The following is a 22965-nucleotide window of genomic DNA, read 5'->3' as shown; positions in this document are numbered from 1 at the left end:
TTTCAAGTATGTACACGGTGGACCCGTGTTTAATTGAAGCATGCACGTCTGACAATGTTCGAAGCAAGCATGCTTACATCGGGTCCCACGTTCGACCAAAGCAGGCACACAGTGGACCCACGTCTAACCGAAGCAGGCACAACAAGCCCACGTTCGATCAAGCAGACGCATGATGAGTCCCACGGTTGAGCGAAGTAGGCGGGCCCACATGCCTATCAAACAGGTGCAATAGGGTAACGTTTGGTCGAAGCATATACATGGTGGGGTCCACATCCGTTTAGGGTTACATGCACGGTTGTCTATGGGAAGAGGAGCATACAAATTCTATTCCCTTCTTGGCTCAAATATCTGAAGGAGAAAACCGGTCCCACCAAGGTCGTCGTCACACCTGGCGTACTCCCACGAACGAAGCAGGCGCAGCAGTCCGTCGATTAGGCACATCAAGCCCACGTTCGATCAAGCAGGCGCAATAGCCCCTCGACCGAAGCAGGCATAGCAAGGTCGATCGAAGCAGGCAAGACCGACATTATGCTAGGGGAACGCTCGCCTGGACGCCTCTTGAACGTGCTCCAAGGACAAGACGACCCGTCTCTCCTGGTAACATCTAACTTTGTCTCATAAGTTTTATCTTTAACTGTCACCATCTCATGCCTACCCCACAATAATGCAACCATTATGCGCTAGGCAGGGGACTTAATGTTGATGGTGGATTTTAGTTCAGGGCTAAAATTGTAAAAAACCAAATTTATGCGCTGACATCCAGCAAAGGATAAAGCCACTGATAAGTGATGAATACTTCTCCACTTTACTAATTCACCTAAAATGGAGCATGTAGCAACAATCCCATATACCTTATGAATTTATAACATTATTAATGTATGACCAGCCTTGTATTTCCTGTACTGCTCCACTCTTATCATTGGTGCGGCATGACGAATGAGTGTTGCTCTCAGCAGAGAAACACGAATCTCCAAGCATTAATAATGAAGCATGTATCAAATACCCGTACAGGTTATAACTCTCGGAGCGTTATACTAGCCCAATTGAGCATCTGGACTGTCCATATCAGTCTCAGAAACGATCACGACCATCCAACTTCACCAGCATGATTGGATGGCTCAGATCGAATCCATAACCCTCAAGCAGGTACTGGAGTATTCACCACCGGCCCAATGCGTACCCGCATGGTCGGCCTCCCCAAAAGGGTAACATGGCTTGCTAATACGTCCAGCCAAAACAACGTGGACGAAAAACTCTAAATTAGGGTTTCCGACACACTACATGTATCGTAAAGTAGTCTCAACCATCCATCTTCGCAGGCATAGATGGAGGGTGTAGATGTAGATTCAAAGGGCCCAGAGCATGTCAACACAATCACCGTGGGCCCGCCTACATACATGATCGATCGGTCAGGACCAACTATAGTTGGTCATTCAAGTTCGTATGCCCAAACAAGGCATAACGCACGGCCCTGAAACCCTATTTAGGGTTTGAACATCACGAGCGTCCATTTTCTCCTGCACGAATGAAGGGTCCAGAAATAGACTAGGCAGGTCCGATGCGTATCCACATGATCACCGTGGGTCCATCTATCTCCACACCTGATCGTCCAAGGCATATCATGCCTGGTTGCCTCGATTCGCACGCCCAAACTAGGCATGCTCACACCTCCCAATTGCAAACTAATCTCGACCACTCAACTTTTCCGGACAAATTGAGTGTCTTAGATCACGTTTCTATGGGACAATGAAATACAGGCGTGTACATCAGCCCGTCGTCTGCACACCAGACTAATCGGCCAAGACCGACCAGGCTTGGTCGCCTCGAAACGTGCGCCCAAAGTTGGCATGATGCGCGGCATTTGCGGAACAAAATCATTGTCGCAAATCAATCCTAGCCGCTCCTCTTTGCCGGACAAATTGACCGATCTAGATTACACTTTCACGAGACAATGAGGTATGGGCATGTACACCGGCATTCCGTCTACACACATGCCCAATCGGCCTTGCCAAAATCGTGTCCCAAGCTTGGATTCGACCAAGCTGAAGAGTGATGCTTGCGCACCTCTTCATAAACCCTAATTCCACTAACGGTCGCAGATGAGTGTCTCAAAGATCATCTTGTCCGTTCAACTTCACCTGCTTGGTTATACAGCCCTGGTCAGGAGTTAGTTGGTCAATGAGGTGTCGTGGTGATTACCATCCGCCACTCTACCACACCATGTGGTCGTCCAAGAGAGGACTTGCTTGCGCATCCTCCAAACCATCACATAAAGTAGGTTGGACATGATTCTATTTTAAGACGCTCAACATCGATGCTTCATACATGCTGAATATATTCGATGCATTACACGCATATAATTCACGTGATATTTTACAAGTATCAAATTCCAAAATAACTTAGTTATTTAACCTAGCATTACATGCTACCTTTTGTGGGTCCCACAATCCGCATATTCGAGATATCAATCATGTCACAAACTGGGGGATACATACTGGGGTATTGGTCTGGCGGTTTACAGCGTGTGGCGCACAACGCGCCATCACAAGAACGTGTCAGGAAGAAATGGACGGTTAGTGATGATGGGAGAAGTGAGCAAGACTGATCGTGTGACACTAACACACGCAACTCCACTACTCTATCACTCCACTTTCTCCAATTCCCATGAGAGACGTGGGTTAAGCTCAATGACTTGTATAAATAGGTTCTCCTCCCTATTTCCAAGACAAGACAAGACAACAGAAACCAAATGTTGATACAATCGTATTCCAACACCAGAACTGATAACTTTCATTCTGTAAGCCAGTTCAGCTTTATGATACAAGTCATACATATCCAACACCTTCACAATCTCAACACCTTCTTCGCTTCCCTCCCTAAGATCAACCCCATCTCCTTCACTTTGTGACCGAAGCAAGTCTGGAACGACCATTTCTTGGTTTAGGCCAGAATTGTACAGATTGATTTCTCGAATCACAAAGCACTCCTGTGCAGTGCATTTGTTTAGGGTTTAGATTAATTCCTCATCCACACACCCCAAATTACCAAATTCGGCAGGAATAGTTTTCATCCATAAACAGCTATATAGACTAGATCATATACACTTGATATTTCAAGCTGAGTATTCATTTCTTATCTTTTACTCGAAATCATGTGTTGGTAAAGCGTTTCGCTTTGATCAGGTTTATCTTCACCTAGTAACGAAAGTCATGAAAGTTTCAATAACTTTGGAAATTGCTCTGACGAGAAAGGTTTGTTGTTCTTCACGACAAAATATCGCCCTCTGAGAATGTTTCAATGATTGAAATGAGAGTTTAGATTATATAACCATGTATTCCTTGAACCGAAGTTTTCGAACTTTGTTAATCAAGAGAAATCGGTAGGATTGTGGAATTGGCTTGCCAAGTCCGCGAACTGGCGGAAGTTCTCGACCGAGAATTTCTGCTGGGATTTCCAAAACTTGTTTGTGTGCTAAGTTCGCGAACTCAGTCCACGAACCCATTCCGCGAACTGGAGGAAGTTCTCGACCCGAGAATTTCTGCTGAGTTTGGAAAAGTCAACCGATTAGCTTAAGTCCGCGAACTTGTTTGTGAGCTTATGAGGTTATGATCTAAAGATGTGCTTTGAACATGAAACATTAATTATTAAGGAATGTTTTATGCAAACCGTGGTTATAATGTTTATGAGCCGATTCTAATCGAATCGAATCATCTTTGTTTCAATTGTGTCTTGTGTAGTTACATAAGATCTCATAGCAATTGAACAACTCTTAATTAGTTCATTTGAGTCAATTGAACTAGTTATGGTCAAGAAGAACATAATTAATATGAGATGCTCATATGGTTGACCTTTTGGGTTATCATGTTGAACCAACATACATGTACTCGTTTGGGCATGGTTTTCACGAACCCAGTAAACGTGTATCCAAGTGTGTGTGACAAGATATGTCTTTCGATCTAACGGTTGAGAGATATTGACTTGAATCTAAATCAGGTTTTCATCTAACGGTGAATAAGGATTGCTTTGTACCTAAGGCAAAATCCTGACTTGAAGGCTATATAAAGGAGACGTCTAGCATTGAGCAAACCTAATCCCCACACGTCTGTGTGCTACTAGTGCTCTGGCTAGAGTCGATATCCATTAACTCTTGAGTTTCTTCTCTAAACTCGAGTTAACGACTGAAAGACTTCATTGGGATTGTGAAGCCAGACCGATACTACTTTTATCGTAGTTGTGTGATCTGATCTTGCATCTTCTATCGTACGAGTACAATCGATTGATTGGCTTGAGATCGTGAGAGTTCTCCTATAGGAAAGATAAAGAAGTCACAAACATCTTCGTCTCACTGTTTGTGATTCCTCGACAATCCGCTTGTGTAGTCAGGAAGGATTATAGAGAGGTGATTGATTAATCTAGGCTGTTCTTCGGGAATATAAGTCCGGAATGTCAATTGGTTCATGTTACCTTGATTTTATATCTAAAGGCGGAACAAAACCTAGGGTTTATCTGTGGGAGACAGATTTATCCTTTCGATAGACTTTTCTCTGTGAGACAGATTCGTTTATTATCAAGTATGTGATTTTGGGTTGCAACAACTCTTTGTTGTGGGTGAGATCATCAAAGGGAATCAAGTACGCAGTGTCCTGCTGGGATCAGAGGCGTAGGAGTACAACTGTACCTTGTATCAGTGGGAGATTGGTAGGGGTTCAACTATAGATCAGTCCGAAGTTAGCTTGGAGTAGGCTAGTGTCTGTAGCGGCTTATTACAGTGTGTATTCAATCTGGACTAGGTCCCGGGGGTTTTCTGCATTTGCGGTTTCCTCGTTAACAAAACTTCTGGTGTCTGTGTTATTTCTTTTCCGTATTATATTTTATATAATATAAATAATACAGGTTGTGCGTTTGTGATCATCAACTTCTCTAATCCAACTTTTGGTTGTTGATTGTAGTTGATTGATCCTTGGACATTGGTCTTTGGTACCGTCCATGTTATGTCTCTTTGATGAAGACTCGCTATTGATTTTAGCTTGAGTAGAAATCAAATCGAGAGATTGAGATAATAACTCCTTGAGATACTTTTTTATCTAGATTGAGTCTGACTGTCTAGTTGATTCTATAACAAAGTATTTCGGAGTTAGTCCATACAGATTGCTAAGCGAAATATTGGGTGGTGTTGTTAGACCCCCGCTTTTTCATAGGAGCCACTAAATTTTATCTTTTTTGTATTTCAAACGTATTAATAGTTTTGTCACTAAAATTGACAAAGGGGGAGATTGTTAGAGCATATCTCGGTCGACATCACATGCGTTGCTATCTCAAGCATGTTTGTCAATGTTAGTGATCAAAACTATGAGTCTTGATATCTAGTCTACATAGCTAAGTCTCGGACTATGATAGAAAAGTGTAGTTGAGCTCAAGGACTTCATGGCGATTCATCATACAATGACGAACATCTACTCAAGGAACCTTGGAACTTCATCAACAAAAAGGTATGTGGAGACTTGAACTTATCTATCACTCAAAAGTCTATCTCTTATATCTCCTACTTCTTATGAGACAAAAGTCGTATGCTATATAGACTGGATCATACACATTTGATATTTCGAGCCGAGTATAGCTCGCCTATCTATATCTCGAAATCATGTGTTGTTAAAGCGTTTCGCTTTGATCGGGTTCATCTTCACCTAATGACGAAAGTCATAATGTTTCAATCACTTTGAAAATCGCTTTGACGAGAAATAGTGTAACAACTATATAACATCCTCTAAGAATGTTTCAATGGTTGGAATGAGAGTTTAGGTCAATATAACCAATAATGTATATAATCATTGTGTGGTAGCACATATGTGCATAAGTCCTATTCCTTAATCCGAAGTTTGCGAACTTTTTTGATTGAGAGAAACCGTAGCATTTGGCTTTGCCAAGTCCGCGAACTCAGTTTGAGAACTCAGACCGCGAACTGACGGAAGTTCTCTTGCCGAGAATTTCTGCTGAGATTTTCCAAAAACTCGTTTGCGTATTTAGTCCACGAACTCAGTCCGCGAACCTAGTCAGCGAACTGGCGGAAGTCTCCTTGCCGAGATTTTCTGCTGAGTTTGGAAAACTCTGTCGGTTGCCTTAAGTCCGCGAACTTGTTTGCGAGCTTGAGTGGGTTATGATCTAAAGATGTGCTCTGAACATGAAACTTAAATTACTAAGGAATGCAGTATTCAAACCGTGGCTATAAAGTTCATGAGCCGATTCAAATCGAATCGAATCATCTTTGTTTCAATTGTGTCTTGTGTAGTTACATAAGATCTCATAGCAATTGAACAACTTTCTAACTAGTTCATTTGATTCAATTGAACTAGTTATGGTGAAGAATAACAAGGTTAATATGAAATGCTCATATGGTTAACATTTTGGGTTACTATGTTGAAACAACATACACGTACACGTTTGGGCACGGTTTTTACAAACCCAGTAAACGTATATCTCAAGTGTGTGTGACAAGCTAAGTTTTCGATCTAACGGTTGAGAAATATTAGCTTGAATCTAAATCATGTGTTCATCTAACGGTGAATATTGATTGCTTTGTACCTAAGGCAAAACCCTGATTTGAAGACTATATGAAGGAGACATCTAGCATTGCGCAAAACTAATCCCCACACGTCTATATGATACTAGTGCGCTCACTAGAGTCGATTCTCCTCTAATCTTTGGTTTTCTTCTCTAAAACCAGGTTAACGACTTAAAAACTTCATTGGGATTGTGAAGCCAGACTGATACTACTTTTATCGTAGTTGTGTGATCTGATCTTGCATCTTCTATCGTACGAGTACAATCTATTGATTGACTTGAGATCGTGAGAGTTCTCCAATAGGCAAGATAAAGAAGTCACAAACATCTTCGTCTCATTGTTTGTGATTCCTCGACGTCCTCTTGTTTATACAAGTAAGACTGTTGAGAGGTGATTGATTAATCTAGGTTGTTCTTCGGGAATATAAGACCGGATTATCAATTGGTTCTTGTTCACCTTGATTTCATATCATAAGACGGAACAAAAACCTAGGGTTTTTCTGTGGGAGACAAATTTATCCTTTGATAGACTTTTCTGTGTGAGACAAATTTTTTTATTATCAAGTCTGCGATTTTGGGTTGCAGCAACTCTTGGTTGTGGGTGAGATCAGCTAAGGGAATCAAGTGCGCAGTATCTTGCTGGGATCAGAGGCGTAGGAGTACAACTGTACCTTGGATCGGTGGGAGACTGACTAGGGTTCAACTATAGTCCATCCCGAAGTTAGCTTGGAGTAGGCTAGTGTCTGTAGCAGCTTAATACAGTGTGTATTCAATCAAGACTAGGTCCCGGGGTTTTTTTGCATTTGCGGTTTCCTCGTTAACAAAATTTCTGGTGTCTGTGTTATTTAATTTTCCGCATTATATTGTTTATCTTTATAATTGAAATAATACAGGTTGTGCGTTAAAGTTTAATCGATTAGAGATCCGACCTTGTGGTTGTTTATTTCATTGATTAACACTTGGACATTGATCTTTGGTACCGTCCAAGTATTCCTTGTGTTTGATTGGGACTCGCTGATTTCTATTAGCTTGAGTAATATGAAAAACAAGAGAGAGATATTAACTCCTTGAGATACTTTTATCTAGATTGAGTCTGACTGTCTAGTTGATTCTCTAGCAAAGTATTTCGGAGTTAGTCCATACAGATTGCTAAGCGAAATATTGGGTGGTATTTTTAGACCTCCGCTTTTTCAAGGGGGAGTGGTTTCCATGTGAGATGGAGTATTGACTAAGGGGGAGTGATACATATCACCATAGTATTGTTGTTGAAGTTGTGATACAATTGGACTTTGACGTTGTGTAATGATACCATGACACTGTATAACAATGATTGAGAACTATTATTTTCTTGTTGTTATAGCTACGGATTTTCAACAACGATGATGCTAAATTTACAACCTTTGGGATCATTGGAGTACTTGGAAGTGACGAAGATTTCGAGTAATGTTGAAGATTAGGCATGTGGAATAGGAGCTACAAAAGTTAATTTATTTAATTTTTGTATTTCATATGTATTAATAGTTTTGTCACTAAAATTGACAAAGGGGGAGATTGTTAGAGCATTGCTCGTTCGAACTCGCATGCGTTACTATCTCAAGCATGTTTGTCAATGTTAGTGATCAAAAGTACAAGTCTTGATTTCTAGCCTATTATAGCTAAAGGTCCCGGACTAGGATAGAAAGCGTAGTTAAGCTCAAGACTCCATGGCAATCATCATACAAGGTGAAAGACTACTCAAGGAACTGGTGGAAGTTCATCGACTAAAAGGTATGTGGAGACTTGAACTTATCTGTCATTCAAAAGTCTATTTACTCTATCTCTTATTCTTGAGACAAAAGTCGTTTTGATATATAGACTTTCATTATACACATTTGCTATTTTGAGCCGAGTTTAACTCGCCTATCTATTTCTCTAAATATGTGTTGATAAGGTTTCAATGAGAGTAGAGACTTAATGTGGTTACTCATGGGAAATTCGAACCATAAGGCAGATATGTATGTTGGACAGTATTTCGAAGAGTGGACTTGATTTACATATGAGGTAGGGTACCTCATATAGCAAGGGGCACAGAGACACTTTGTTCTTGTAATATGAATTTGACGACATGGTTCTTCATGGACAAACTCCAATCAATGCGCTCATGAACGAAATCTCCTTTGTTTATCTTCTTCTTTGCCTTCAAATTTTCCTTCCCCTGAACTTTTCTTTGTCTTTTCTTACTTGGAGGTTTGATTTGGTTAATATCCAAACTTGTAGGCTTCTTTGGTTTTTACCTATTTTTTTATAACCTTCACATATCTTATTAAGGGCGGATTAAGCACCACTCCAGAAAAATCAAGTTGGGTAGCCAAGTCAAGTTGGGATTCAAACTTTGCTATTTTGAAAGATAAGATAGATAAAAATAGAATTTTTTTGTGTAAAAAATTTGGTGTAATTTTAGTGTGATTTGTGGCAATTTTGTAGTGGTGGAGAAAGAGCCGTTGGAGGTTTCAAATCCACCGAACGGTTGAGACTACATCTCTATCGGTCTAGGCTACATCGCTAGCGGTTTAAACTCGACCGCTAGCGGTGTAGTCTCAACCGTTCGGTGGAGACTCGATCGCTTACCATTTTTTCCATAGTGGCGCTGATACATGTGTATCTTCCTTTCCCTGGGAACTAGTGATCCTCAAGAAGAATTGAGGATAGAATGATATATTAGTAAGGATTCCTTGTTTAGGATAAATTCCTAGTTTAGGAAGGAGTATTGTTTTGAGAAGTATTCTTAGTTTAGGTAATATACCTAGAAAAGGAATTAGTCCTACAAAAGGAAATAGATTCCTAAGAGGTTTGGGAAACCAAACGAATCCTATAAATAGGGATGTTTAGCTCACAACTAAACACATCTAGTTAGTGTGTTCTTGATATAGACGCACCTAGACATACACAGAATACTAGGCACAGAAAACCTAGCAAACAGTTTAAGGTTAATCCACTGTTTAGAGAAGATTGTGAGCGTGACAAAGAGAGAATTGTAATCGTTTTATTGTTCATAATCTAGAGAAGATATTTTCTTCGAATTACTACTTGTGTTCCATTTTCTAAGTTTCTCTTCTATTATTATTCTGAATTCCGCCTTTATAGTAATAGTTACCAAAGTATAGAGATCAATACGTATCAAGTTGGCATCACAAGCAAGGTTAGCTTCTAGGGTAAATCCCTGTGGTTTATGGTTTTGACTAGATATCTCTACATAAATCTTGGTGAGGTACTCGAGAAGCTAGAAGACGTTAATAAAACAATGGGATCAAGGATGACAAAGTCAGATGATGATTCTAAGCAAAGCGAACCACAAACTATGGAAGAAAAGGTGGCTACGCTGCAAACAGACATGAAGTCGATTCAAACCACTCTTGCAGAATTCACTGAATGTATTCGTTCCCATACACCCAAGCCAAAGGCGAAGAAAAAGATGCAGGTTAAGACAACACTAATAGATGTTGTTAGTGACCCGGGAAGTCAGAAGAATTTACTTTCACATTCTTTGGTACAGAAGTTGGGTTTGAAAACTTTCAAACATCCGAAACCCTATCCTTTAGGGTGGCTTCAAAAGGAAGGTGGGCTACAGGTTGCAGAACAGGGCACGTTCAAGTTTGCTTTTGATGAGTCATACATTGACGAGGTTACATGCGACGTGGTTCCATTGGATGTTTGTCAAGTTGTACTTGGTAGTCCTTACTTGTGGGATCGAGATGCGGTTTTACATAGGAGGGAGCAGAAGTATACCTTTACCAAAGATGGGAAAGCTTTTGTAATACGAGCTATTGACTCTCCTCTTGAGGGAGCAAGTTTGATTACAGCCACTCAGGTTAAGTGGTTGGTGAATGCTAGCACAAAGTTCATTCTCCTTGTGATCCTTTCTCTTGACGGGAAGCCGAGTAGAGTTAGTTTGGATTATATTACCAAACAACAAGAAGAAGACCTAAGAAGGTTAAGTATGTTTGAACCACCATTACTAGATGATGATGGACATGACAAGATGATCTTGCCACATGTGGAAGACTTGTGGTTTAATAGAGAAGAATCACTCAAAGAAGATTGCATTATGGAGCGAAGAGCGACAGAGACACGCCAAGAATAGAATGAGACTTTCCTAAGTAGATGTCAAGGTCAAGTTCTCGACAAGGAGAGATGGTTCAGCAGGGTGAAAGGAACTCACGAGTTCCCTAACCTACAAATATAACTTTCACAGGAGTTCAGGTTCTTAAGGGGGGCGCATGATACATGTGTATCTTCCTTTCCCTGGGAACTAGTGATCCTCAAGGCGAATTGAGGATAGAATGCTATAGTAGGAAGGATTCCTTGTTTAGGATAAATTCCTAGTTTAGGAATGAGTATTGTTTTGAGCAGTATTCTTAGTTTAGGTAATATACCTAGAAAAGGAATTAGTCCTACAAAAGGAAATAGATTCCTAAGAGGTTTGGGAAACCAAACGAATCCTATAAAAGGGATGTTTAGCTCATAACTAAACACATCTAGTTAGCGTGTTCTTGATATAGACGCACCTAGACATACACAGAATACTAGGCACGGAAAACCTAGCAAACAGTTTAAGGTTAATCCACTGTTTAGAGAAATTGTGAGCGTAATAAAGAGAGAATTGTAATCGTTTTCTTGTTCATAATTTAGAGAAGATATTTTCTTCGAATTATGGCTTGTGTTCCGTTTTCTAAGTTTCTCGTCTATTATTATTCTGAATTTCACCTTTATAGTAATAGTTACCAAAGTATAGAGATCAATGCGTATCAGGCGCGATCAGTTTGCCAGGCCAGCTGGCATGGCAAATGGTTGGATTAGCCACCCCACAGGAACCGGCCTTAATTGGTAAATATGTTTGTGGTTATGATTGACTATCAAGATAGTATATTAATTCCTGGTAGTTCCTTTACCCGTGATAACAAAATTCAGGCACATGCTTACATCTTTATCAAAATGGATTAAAATGCTAAGTAATATTTTAATTTAAATCATGTGGAACGAAAATTTTCTTCTAGCTCTATAACTGCAATCATGATGAATTTATCAATTGTGGAAAATGTCTAATTGAGTTGAATCACCTACTTTTAAACTGTAATCATTCATTACAATGCAACTGTAATCATTCATTACAATGCAAAGAAGAAACATAGTAATCCGGAAACACCAACACAGTGCTCCTAAAATTCATTACAGTTCAAAAGAAAAGAAGAAACGTATTAATCTAGAAACACCAGCATAGTACTCCTAAATTAGGTTTGTGCCTTGAGCAAACAAAATCATAAAATTATCAAAATGGGTTGAAAAAATCATTAAATTTTCTCTTGGAAAAAAATCATGGTAATGGTGAAATAACTTGCTTCTTGCTTCTCACTTGATCCGTGTTAGCAGGTGAGTTTTGCTTTTGTTACTTTTGGCGGTACAAGCCTTCCGTACCCTTTCTTTGATCAATATATTTATTTTTATCGATCAAAAAAAAAAAAAGTAAATAATCACAGTGCAGTGCAAAAGATTATTACATTGTACATAAACAACTAAGATAAAATATTCTTATACACAGTAATAATATATATGAGAAAACTTGATATATCATGAGAGACAAAAGAGAGAACCTATTTCCGAAACTAGAACGGCTTACTTACGTACATCCTATAAATATTGTTCGTCTTTCAGTCATACATGTCAATGGCACTGATCTTCTTCGAATAATCACACTTCCAAAATATTAACTAGTATACTTTTTTCGTACTTCCGATTTTCAATCGAAGCAAGGTAAACGGATCTCCAATTAGACCCTCAAAAATGTCACCAACTTGTGTGTTTGAGATTTTGCTGGCTAGATTTTTTACCTTACCAGGTAAATTGATTGGTGAGACGTTCGACTGTGGAATATCAACTACATGAAGTGGTCACCAGAACTGTTTTCACCTGCATTACTTCTTTTTCAAAATTTAGTTGGTTGGGGTCCTTTTTTTAAAAGAGTTACCAGTATTAGACTGTTAAGAGAATTACCTCTTCCGTTTGTTGCCCTTTAGAACAGTAGAGGATGAAGGGTTGTTGTGCCAATTCCTCTTCCTTTGATTGATAAACCAATTATTAATCTGCTTCAACTGCAAACCTGTTTCTTGGACCAGCCTTGCCTTGTCTTCCTCCTGAAAACAAGATTCAACAACCAAAATGAAGATTCAGGGGCTTGAAAGTATGAGCGGCTATCATTCCATCCTTTCCAGGGGAAAAAGAACTATCACGCAACCAAGCTACATGTAGATGACAAAAATTGTGTTCTACTAGTACTAGGATAACAAAATACTTACTGTTGGATACGGCCACTTGGAATGCGATTGCCACCAAGCCTTTAAGAGAGAGGTGGTGTCTCCGGGGAGTTTTCCTGCTCTCCTTTTACGCAGAATCTCCTCTCTTATGTCCACAATTTTTTCCTTGTACCCCTTTAAGACGTAAAGTTCATGAAAATCTTTAGCAAAATCCTCCAAAAATAAAAATAAACTAACATCACAAACAGGGATACTAATAAAAAAAATACTGACTTACCTGTTTTAGCTCATGTTTCAGCTCTTGCCTAACACGTTCCATCAAGGATCTCTCACTCTCTGTGGGGATAAGAGGACCAAAGCCCATGTTGTCTGCACCGTCTAGACTTCCATCAAATAAATGGGTATCACTGTCGGCCTGGTCGTCATCATCATCCGACATTGTTGCACCAGTTCCTTCACCTGGAGAGACACCTGTTTATGCATAATATTTTGTGAGAAAAATTAGGAAAATAAGGATGAGAAATGATAAGATCAGAAAACCCTCTGTATGTGTGATCCAATGAATTGATATGTATTGAGTATTGGCAAGAAATTTTATTTATTTTGTACAGTAGGTAGACAATGATGAGAAAATGTAAGATCAAAGATAGAATATGATGATGCGTTATGCAATAATCCACACATTTTTCTACAGTTTTTGTTTCCTTTCAATTGAGATGAACAAAATGAAAACGAAGGGGGAGACGAGACAAAAAAAGAACAACAGAACCCGAAGATATCAGTATATGTCACATTTGATACATTAGTTCATTTGTCGATGCATCAAATCCTCCTAGATCAATTGGTGAACTGTTCCCAGCAAAAAGAAAAATTCAGACTCCAATGTAATTTCCTCAGTCACAGTACATCTGATCTAACCTTCAAACAAGTATGAAAAGAGAAACCATGGCATCAATTGTCTTTGAAATTCTGTAACATGGGTTAGATACGAGAGAGAAACCAAGTTTCTGCAGCGATTTCTCTGCTTCGGGTCTATGATAACCTAATGTATTTCACATTAAACCAGTTCACAAATCACAAAAAAAGATACCATGCATAAGCACGTAATTATGATGCAGTAACTTCTACACGCACGGACAAGCTTATTTTGAAGCTTCTAAACATAATCCATCACAGAGAAGAAAGCCTTGAAGTGGATTGTATAAAAGAACTACTATAAGTCACCTGTTAAGCTTTGGAGAGATTGCTCAAGCTGCCAGCACGCCATTACAGCTTCCATTGCATGAACACGAACATGCTGTTGCAGTTGCTCTTTGAAGGAACAGAGCAAAAGAACATAATGCGTCTGCACACCATAAAAAACTTGCTCAGAAAACAATAGAAACTCGGATCGGCTAAACAAGTAAAACAAGAACAGAGATCTTCGGGGACTATCAAGTGACGTTAATAAGTAGTCACAAAGGAGTATCTAAAAAAGACTTTAAGATGCATGTGTACACATCCATCATCAGTCACATTACTAGTTATCTCTTGTGTTTATCAAATGAGTGCATATGCACTTAGGCTTGCAAAAGACTAGGATTAGAGAGATACCCACTACTCAAAATAGAAAAGTAAACCCCAACAAAGAAAAGAAAATCATTTTCAGTTTGAACAGCGGTGTTCAAAGGTATCTCTCTGAACTTCTATGTTGTTGTTTTTCCATTATGACTGTGAGAGGAAAATGAAATCAGGGAGAGACATCTACCCTATTTTCTCAATGATGATCTAGATTCTATAACATAAAGCATGGAACTCACTTCGTTGAGATACATATGATTAAGCTGGATTTCTCTCTCATTTCCAAAACAAAACTTTGAAGTAATAGGATTATCAAGGAAAACCTCTTTAACTCTCACATCCAACCAATACTTCTCTTCGCCGTAACTTCTCCATTTTGAATTGACTCTCAACAATACTTCGGATACAAAAACAAAATTCCATAAACAACAAATTCTCATACAGATTGTATGCATCCATTTCTGTATTCAGGTAAATCAGCTCAGAGCACCTTGTTTAAACACAAACTTGTGAAATCCTCTATAGGGTTCTGGACCCTTTGCCATGTTTTCTTCTGTCATATAGTTTTAAGAACACGGGTGAACATGCTATACTCTCTCAATATTTTAAGCTACTGCCATTGGCTCAAGTAAAAAAGAATCTAGGTCTTCCTTGATGGCTTAGCAATCCTTGAGTGTATGCTGGCATTAACTTATGTCTCCTAATAATTTTTCAACAAATCATTGTAAACAAAATATTACCCTAGGAGGTCCCAAAAGGTCTTGGATGGAGTTTTCCCAATGCTTGTCCATGTACCATTGTGATGTCATATATGTTACTTTTACATAATAGTGTATATTTGACTTGGACCTATGCATTAGAAATGAAAGATATGCCATGAAAGTAAGAAAATGTTGCTAAGCATGTTACTAAGCTTAAAAAAATAAACAGAAACAGGTGAACATATTTGGCACATAATCTCTCTCAGTATAAAACTGCAACATGTTGTATAACAGCAAGCAACCTTAATAGAATATTATTATATTATCCAAACCAATTATTGAAGATGCTTCCTAGTTGATAATTCGATTCGTTTAGTTAATAAGTGAAAGTTAGTACAGTATAAAACTGAATGGAGATACTACAATAATAAGAGTGAAGAAGGTAGTGGAAAAAGGAATCCTAAAAATTCTGAGGGTACAATAAGATAGAACACCCGAGAATCCTAAAAAGAAATTCCCTTTCCATCTCTCAGCCTACCTATCTATCTATTGTTGTGGTTTATGTAGATCCAAGATACTGCACTCAAATTTGGTCCTACCTATCTATATACTTATCCATCTATGAAACTGGGATAAAAAAAAATAAAAAATCCTACCATGTCTTTCCCAACACTCATTTGAATTCATTTTTATTATCAACAGAAGCATTATTGTTACACAACTTTTTACTCCCCCAGTTTCAACCAATCTTGTATGTCAAATCCTTGTTCATAACAGATTGAGACTAAAAGCTAACATAATAATGTTTCATCCTCCCGAATTGGCGAATCTAAGGCATTTGGTTTAGATCAATTCCTTCACTTCATATCAGGGTTGTGGGGAACCTATAATTGTTCTAGCATGTATTATGCGCAACAATCCATCAAATTAAAGATCATTATTTCAGATTTTGTAAACACCAACCAAAGTATAGTAGTATTGCATACAAAAGTATAGACAGTAAAGATGCTTCCCTTTAAGCTTTGTCCCTTGAGTATTTTTCTAGTCCATACTTTGAAAATCAAGCACAAATTTGAACCAAAATCCCCCAAATAATTTTTAAAAAATTAAATTATCTGAGCAAAATTCAGACCAACTTAGAAAATTGAACCAGGGAAATTAATATCATAATAATGTTTTTTTCCCCAAATCAAAATTCCATCCGACAGAGAGAATTTTGGCCGTAATTAACTAATATAAACTCAAAAAATTCAACGATAAAATTGGTTGCAAAATTTGAAGAATGCCAAAAGAGTGATAAAAGAAGTACTAACCATGAACTGATCAAGTTCTTTATCATCACCAGCAGTAGCACCACCAGCAGCGGCAGCAGCACCGCCAAGTACAGAATACTTAGCAACAACATGTTGAGATTGAGCAAGTTGAGCATCAATTCTCGGTAATTGATCTACTGGTGTTGCAATGCGTAAACAAGCTACATGTGCAGATAACAATTGATCATACAAAGGATGACCTAATATATCTGCTTTATATCTTGCTGTTTGCCAACTTCCTATAGACGAAACTCCTAATCCGCCACCACCTCCTCCTCCTCCAACATCTCCACCGCCAACACCACCACCTCCAGTTTCACTCTCAGCTGCTAAATCTGTTCCACTATTATCATTTCTATTCATCAAATCTGTTCCAGCCATCATGGAATCACCGGAAACAACAGGTACAGAATCTACTCCAACAACACCACCACCAACATCACTTGTATTTCTTTGCAATATTGATCTTGGTAACCATTGATTCGAACCAGTTACACCAACAGGAGAATTACTACTAGAATCCGTATTATTATTATTATTATTTGTTGTTTGTAAATGTAAAAAACTTCCATCACCATACTGCTGTTGATTATTATTATTATTAGTATTACTGTTACTACTACTGCTATTATTATTATTCTGCTGCCTCAAAATTGCATTACTCAACCAATTCGGCCCTCCTTGTTGCTGAGATTTTGGTCCTCCTCCTCCAGTTTCAATCATCAACCGCTGAATATCTTTATGATCTCTGCTTGTATGTCTCGTTGAAGATTGATGATGTTGTTGATGATGATGATTATGATGATGTTGTTCTGGTATATTTATACTTCTTAATACTGTTGATGATGTTGTTGATGTTGCTCCACCTCCACCTCCTCCTCCTACTACTAAATGTTCTTCCGCTGAGAATTGTTGATGCTGTAAAGCCATTTCATGTGATAGATGATTATGATTATGAAAAGAAGCCATTAATAATGATGATAAACAAGAAGAAAATGAATGAATTTTTCTTTTTTCACAACAATTTTTTCTCCTCCTTCATAATAAAAATAAATAATCTTCTTTTTCTAGACCTTTTATATATATATATTATATATATATTTATGAGAACGTAAGAAAGAGAGAGTTTATTTATACATAGCAGATATTTGTGTAGAGTGAGAGAGAGATTAATAAATTATTGAGAGAGTCGGAAGGAGAAGAATGAGTAGACTATACAAAGAGTTTTGTCTTTTTCTTTTCTCTTCTCTTGCAGATAAAAAAAAATGAAAAAGACAACATGAGACATACATTGCATACGTATAGGAAAAAGTGGTTTTCTAGTACTACTGTCTACTGTACTGACTCTACTTTGTACAATGTTTTTTCAAAATCAACCGCCGTTTATCTCCCGCAGTCCAGCATGTGACCGTCACCGTGAGTATCCACTATCTGGATTCCTTTTTCATCAGTAACAAGTGGTTATAGGCTGCTAGCTTAAACATCAGTACGAGCAATAAAGAGACCGCCGGTAGTCGAATTTATTTCATGTATATCATCAGAAGAAGAAAAAAGCCAACTCCTTGGGGGAAAAGTTGTATTTTTCTCGGGACTTTTACATGTAAGAGATAATCAAACAGTTCGCAACTTGGCCCGTACATGCAGAGTCGGCAATATGTGACTGGCTATTGCAAGTTAATGATGTTTTTCGAAACTTGGTATAGGCGGTTCTCATAAATACGGTAGCGTTGGTCTGAACGTACACGAGAAATCCATGAAAATGAAAAAATTAGCAGAAAAATTAAAATTACGTCGCTTCCCGCGTATCCACACACACTGACAAAAGGAGGACCCAATCTTTTTTTTCCGGAAGACACGCGGCGGATAAATCTACAGCCGGACCACAAGGGGTGGGGACCACGTATGAAGTTTGCACGCGAATTGAATTGGCGTATCATAACCATACACGTGTAAATAAAACATCTAAGAGTGTTCCAGGGGACCATTGACTTTATCACTACCATTGTCTGTGGCGCCGCCGGCTTAATCACGCTCATCTCTTGCAGAATTATTTTTCTTTTAATTATTTGTTGTGGTCCCAAAATGTAAAGGAGAAAGAAAGCAGAAGGCAGGACCACGATGCACACTATTTATCATAGGGAAGGTTTTTGTGTGGTGACCATTTGATCACCGTACAGATTACTCGTGGCTACTACCATTTTTTCGTAGAATGGTCCCCTTTCTAATCTCCTGCTGTTATCTGCCGTCTGTCCGACGGCATTTTACGGTTTGCTTTTCTATTGTGTCAAGCAAGATACATAAAAACTAACAAAGGCTGATTTTACTTTTTTTTATCGCAGTCTTTTGTAGCTGGAAAAAGTTACCCTGCTGCCTGCCGGTTTGTGTGTTCATCAAAAAAAACATGGCACAAGAAAAACATGGCACAAGCACGAGTTCACCTTGTGGTAAAATTAATTTTTAACTCGTGAACCAGCTTGTGTCTTTGAGTCTATTGACTATAAGTTTGAATATCTTACCAAGTACAAAATAAGTTGAATAACTAATAATGTGGCTCAATCAAGAAGTGACATTTGAGTTGATAGGACGGCCGTGTAAGTTCTGTCTATCTACTAGCCAAGTGTTTTGCCATGTAAAGAATCAAGACATGGTATGACTTATCAAAATCGGTAGGACAATGTGAAGTGAAGAATCAAGCTTCCTTCATCAGTTCTGTCGATTTTGCCGCATAGCATGGCGACAATGTCGACAATATCAAAAGCTTCACGGCTAAGTATGGATTACAAGTGCATGAGACGATTTATGCTAGTTTTTTCTAGAGAAAATTTCCCGATAATAATTGACATATCCTTTTTCATTTTCCACCTGTTGACAAGAGCAAATCTTACAAGAGTAGGACACTGTTTCAAAGTGAATTAATGCCCTCATGAATATTTTTTTTGTTAGTTTTGTTAGTTGGAAATACTTTCGTGTTAAATGAGATGCAAGCAGTGTTGTTGATAAACTAGCAAAATAAATGCAAGAACTCAGCCTATGAGTGAATGGTACACTAATCCACCAGATTTCATATTAGAAAACCTAGAAAGTGATTCTGTGATAGATATATTTTTGTGTCTGAATTGTCCTCAATGTATGTATTGTTAGTGCTCGATTTTTGTACTAATTATGATGTTTTTATGTGTGTTTAGTTGTCTTTGGAGAAATAAACTCGTATGGAAAAAATTGCTTGAAAAGTGGTATTTGGACCCCCAGGAAAAAGTACTAAAGGCACATGGAGGACAACTACTAAACAGACCTCAAATTTGGATAAGGGGCACCTCATTTGATATGGGGTACACTAATTACTATATGCACTTAGGCCTGTCAATGGATATTCGTCAGCCGTATCCGATTATCCGGTTTCCGCTAGGTTTAGTTCCGTTATATCCGTTAGCCGTAACCGATAACTTAACGGATATTTTTGTCTTAACGTAACGGCACCGGTGTAGGCGTTTCCGTTAGCCTTATTTCCGTTACCTGCTAACATATATACCCATTCATCCATTTAGCCTTTAGCCCATACATATTTCCATTCACATCGAAGAGAAACTAAGAAAACACCTTACCTATCCAGTCCTCGTTCATGTCTTCTTCTCCTCATCTCTTATGAATCTTATTCTTCTGCTCATTAGTTCGTCCGAGACTCTTAGTTACAACATCATCTCTTCATCTCTTTTCTAAGGTTTTTCTTAAATTATATTTTGAGTTCAATTTTGATTTTAAAATTTAATTTAGGGTTTCAGAAGTGATTTGTAAAATTAGAATTTGATGGAGAGTTTAGTTTGATTTAGTGAAGAGTTTGGTTTGATTTTGTTTACGAGAATACAGATTTTGAATTATTGAAATTGATTTTGAATAAAGCAAGAAGAACAAGTTGCTATTGTTGCTGTTCATATGGGCTTGATTGATGAATATATGACGAGGTTGAGTAGAAATTAGGGATGGGTTTGTATCCAATTTGATTTTACAACAAGAAATTGAGCCAAGAAAAGGCAATAAATTGGATGAATGAGTTTGGGTTTGAATCAAATATGGATCAATTTCACAGAGAGGATGGCTCTGTTGTTGTGGTTAATTAATAGCAAGGATGATTCAAATGGGTCTGGTGATGTGAGATGAATGATTATGTGGTATTGTTGGTGTTGATTGCAGATGTAGTTCTGTGAAACGGAAGTGTTGATGATCTGAGATGGTACTGGTACTCAGTGAAGATGGTGGTGTAGCTGTTAGGTTTTTTAACGAAAATTATCGAAAAATTATCCGTTATCCGATAAGTCCAACGTAACGGTAATGGTTTTGAATTTCATAATTTCGTCGGCACTTAACGGATATCAGTTAACCGCTAATTTTAATGGCAGCGGTAGCGGCAGAGCCATTATTTGTTACGTTAAGTGCCGTTGACAGCCCTATATGCACTCCACCTCTCAGGATAAGGGGCATCCTTCTTCTTCGTTTGAATTTTCAATTTTGGCAGGAAAAATGGTGGCAGAATTAGGGTTTGACTTTCGGAGGTGTTCGAGTGAGACTTAATGGCTGAAAATGAATGGGTATCTTCCTTTGGGTTAAATAGGCTTGGTAAAGTCTTTGGATTTGATCTAATTTGGCTAGAGTGACCGATTTGAAGCAAAACATAAAGAATACTTTTGGCGGGAAAGTGGTGCAGTGAACTGGCTGAGTTAGATTCAAGAATTGGACGTGATTTCATGAGATTCAATGGCTGAATTTGATGGACTTGGTTTGTGAGAGCTAAACATGGTCGGATTAGATTTGGCTGGAGATTCAGATTTGAAAAAAGAAATCAGTGGGTATTCACGGGATTTCTCGAGATTTTCTGCATTGAATTTCAACGTGATCTGGTCAGATTTGTGGCTTGTTTTAGATTGACACCACCCTGTTACGACTAAAAAGGGATGGTAAGTCTTTTGATTTCGAAAGAAAAGGGTTGTTACGTGGATTCTTTGAAATCAAAGTATCTCGGGTCTTTATTATAGCATCCCGAGTTCTGTGTGTGTGATTCAGAGTTTGAACGTGTTATGTGCATGTTATTTGGCTCAGGCAACAGTTTGGAGCGTGGAAGAGATAAACAAGGATAGTTTGCAGCTGTAAAACGCGTACATGAGACGAAAAAGGAAAGAATATTTTCCCGTGTCTGGCAGAGTTATTGGGAATTATTCTGGTGTTATTACAGTGATTCTGAGGCCCTTTCGAGTATATATAGAGTACTGAGGAGTTGTAAAGGGGATACGGAGAGATTGGGATAGAAACTGAGTGAGAAACAGATAGTTGCAGAGAATCGCCATTGCTTCTGCTAAAGAAAAAAACGAAGAATATAAGACGCTTGATAGCAGTCGTTGCGCTACAGTGACAGTTGTTAGAGCACTGCTCGGTCGAACTCGCAAGCGTTGTTATCTCAAGCTTGTTTGTCAAGTTTTGTTGTCAAAACTATACGTCTTGATTTCTAGTCTACTTATAGCTATGTCTCGGATTAGAATAAAATGTGTAGTTGAGCTTTAGACTTCACGACGTTCATCGATTGAAGACGAAGAAGTACTAAGGGGATCTTGTGGAACTTCATCAACAAAAGGTATGTGGAGACTTGAACTCATCTATCACTCAAAAGTCTATCTACTCTATCTCCTATTTGAGACAAAAATCGTATAGCTATATAGACTTCAATTATAAACATTTGATATTTCGAGCTGAGTTTAACTCGCTTACATATTTCTCGAAATATGTGTTAGTAATCTTTCGATTTAACCAAGTTCGTCATTATTCTTGACGAAAGTCAAAAGATGATCATGTGAAAATCTCCTGGTAAAATCTTACATGATTTGTCTCAGGCAGTCATTTGATGCAGACTCAGAATGTTTGTATTGATCACTTGAAAATTGCTTTGAAGCTAATAGTTTGTGTGAGACAGCTATTCCCGTCTTTTAAGAATGTTTCAATGATTAACATTGAGTTTAGAACAATTAACCATTGTTTTGATATAGCACAATATGCGTGCTTGTATGCTAACTTTTGCAAGTTATTCCAAGTTCGGGAACCATAGTATGCATACACGTATGCATACTGGTTTGATAGTTGAGATCTGGGAACTTAGTATGCATACCCGTATGCGTACCGGCTTAAAAGTTCAAGTCCGGGAATTCAACTGAGTTTGGTCATGTACGACGGTATTCGTACCCGTTCGCATACTGGCAAACCCAGACCAAGTCCGGCTACTTAGGTATGCGTACCCGTTTGCATACTTGAGTGGCTTAAGTTCTAAAATCGGTTTGTTCATGAACAAATACATTTATATAATAAGGAATGCAATCTTTTGAAAACCGTGGCTATACCGTTCATGAATTGATTCAAGTGAATCAAAATCAATTTAGCTTCAATTTTCTTGTATACTTCTATGATAATATAAACAATTGAACAACTCTATAAATAGTTCCATTTGAGTCATTTGAACTAGTTGTGATTAAGATGAACAAGGTTGATATGAAAGTGTTCATATGGATA

The 22965-nt window shown here is 38.3% G+C and overlaps 1 protein-coding gene across 3 annotated transcripts; it reads right to left on the bottom strand.

Moving 5' to 3' along the window:
• Window positions 1–12071: 12071 nt before the first annotated feature.
• LOC113282693 (homeobox protein knotted-1-like 11) lies at window positions 12072–17520 on the bottom strand. Of its 3 annotated transcripts, none has more exons than XM_026531740.1 (6): window positions 16420–17520; window positions 14070–14190; window positions 13123–13316; window positions 12888–13019; window positions 12586–12725; window positions 12072–12512 (listed from the first exon to the last, which is right to left on the bottom strand). In XM_026531740.1, the coding sequence occupies exons 1-6, from the start codon at window positions 17386–17388 to the stop codon at window positions 12470–12472; spliced, it is 1599 nt and encodes a 532-aa protein (XP_026387525.1). In that variant the 5' UTR covers window positions 17389–17520; the 3' UTR covers window positions 12072–12469. The 3 variants fall into 3 exon arrangements, with proteins under 3 accessions (XP_026387525.1, XP_026387527.1, XP_026387526.1); XM_026531742.1 differs by having other exon boundaries at window positions 12072–12501; window positions 16420–17518; XM_026531741.1 differs by having other exon boundaries at window positions 12072–12509; window positions 16420–17514.
• Window positions 17521–22965: the final 5445 nt, after the last annotated feature.

Source organism: Papaver somniferum, chromosome 5, assembly GCF_003573695.1.
Source record: "Papaver somniferum cultivar HN1 chromosome 5, ASM357369v1, whole genome shotgun sequence".
NCBI lineage: Eukaryota > Viridiplantae > Streptophyta > Magnoliopsida > Ranunculales > Papaveraceae > Papaver > Papaver somniferum.
The sequence above is the reverse complement of the archived record's forward strand: the minus strand, read 5'-3'. Positions and strand labels throughout refer to the sequence as shown.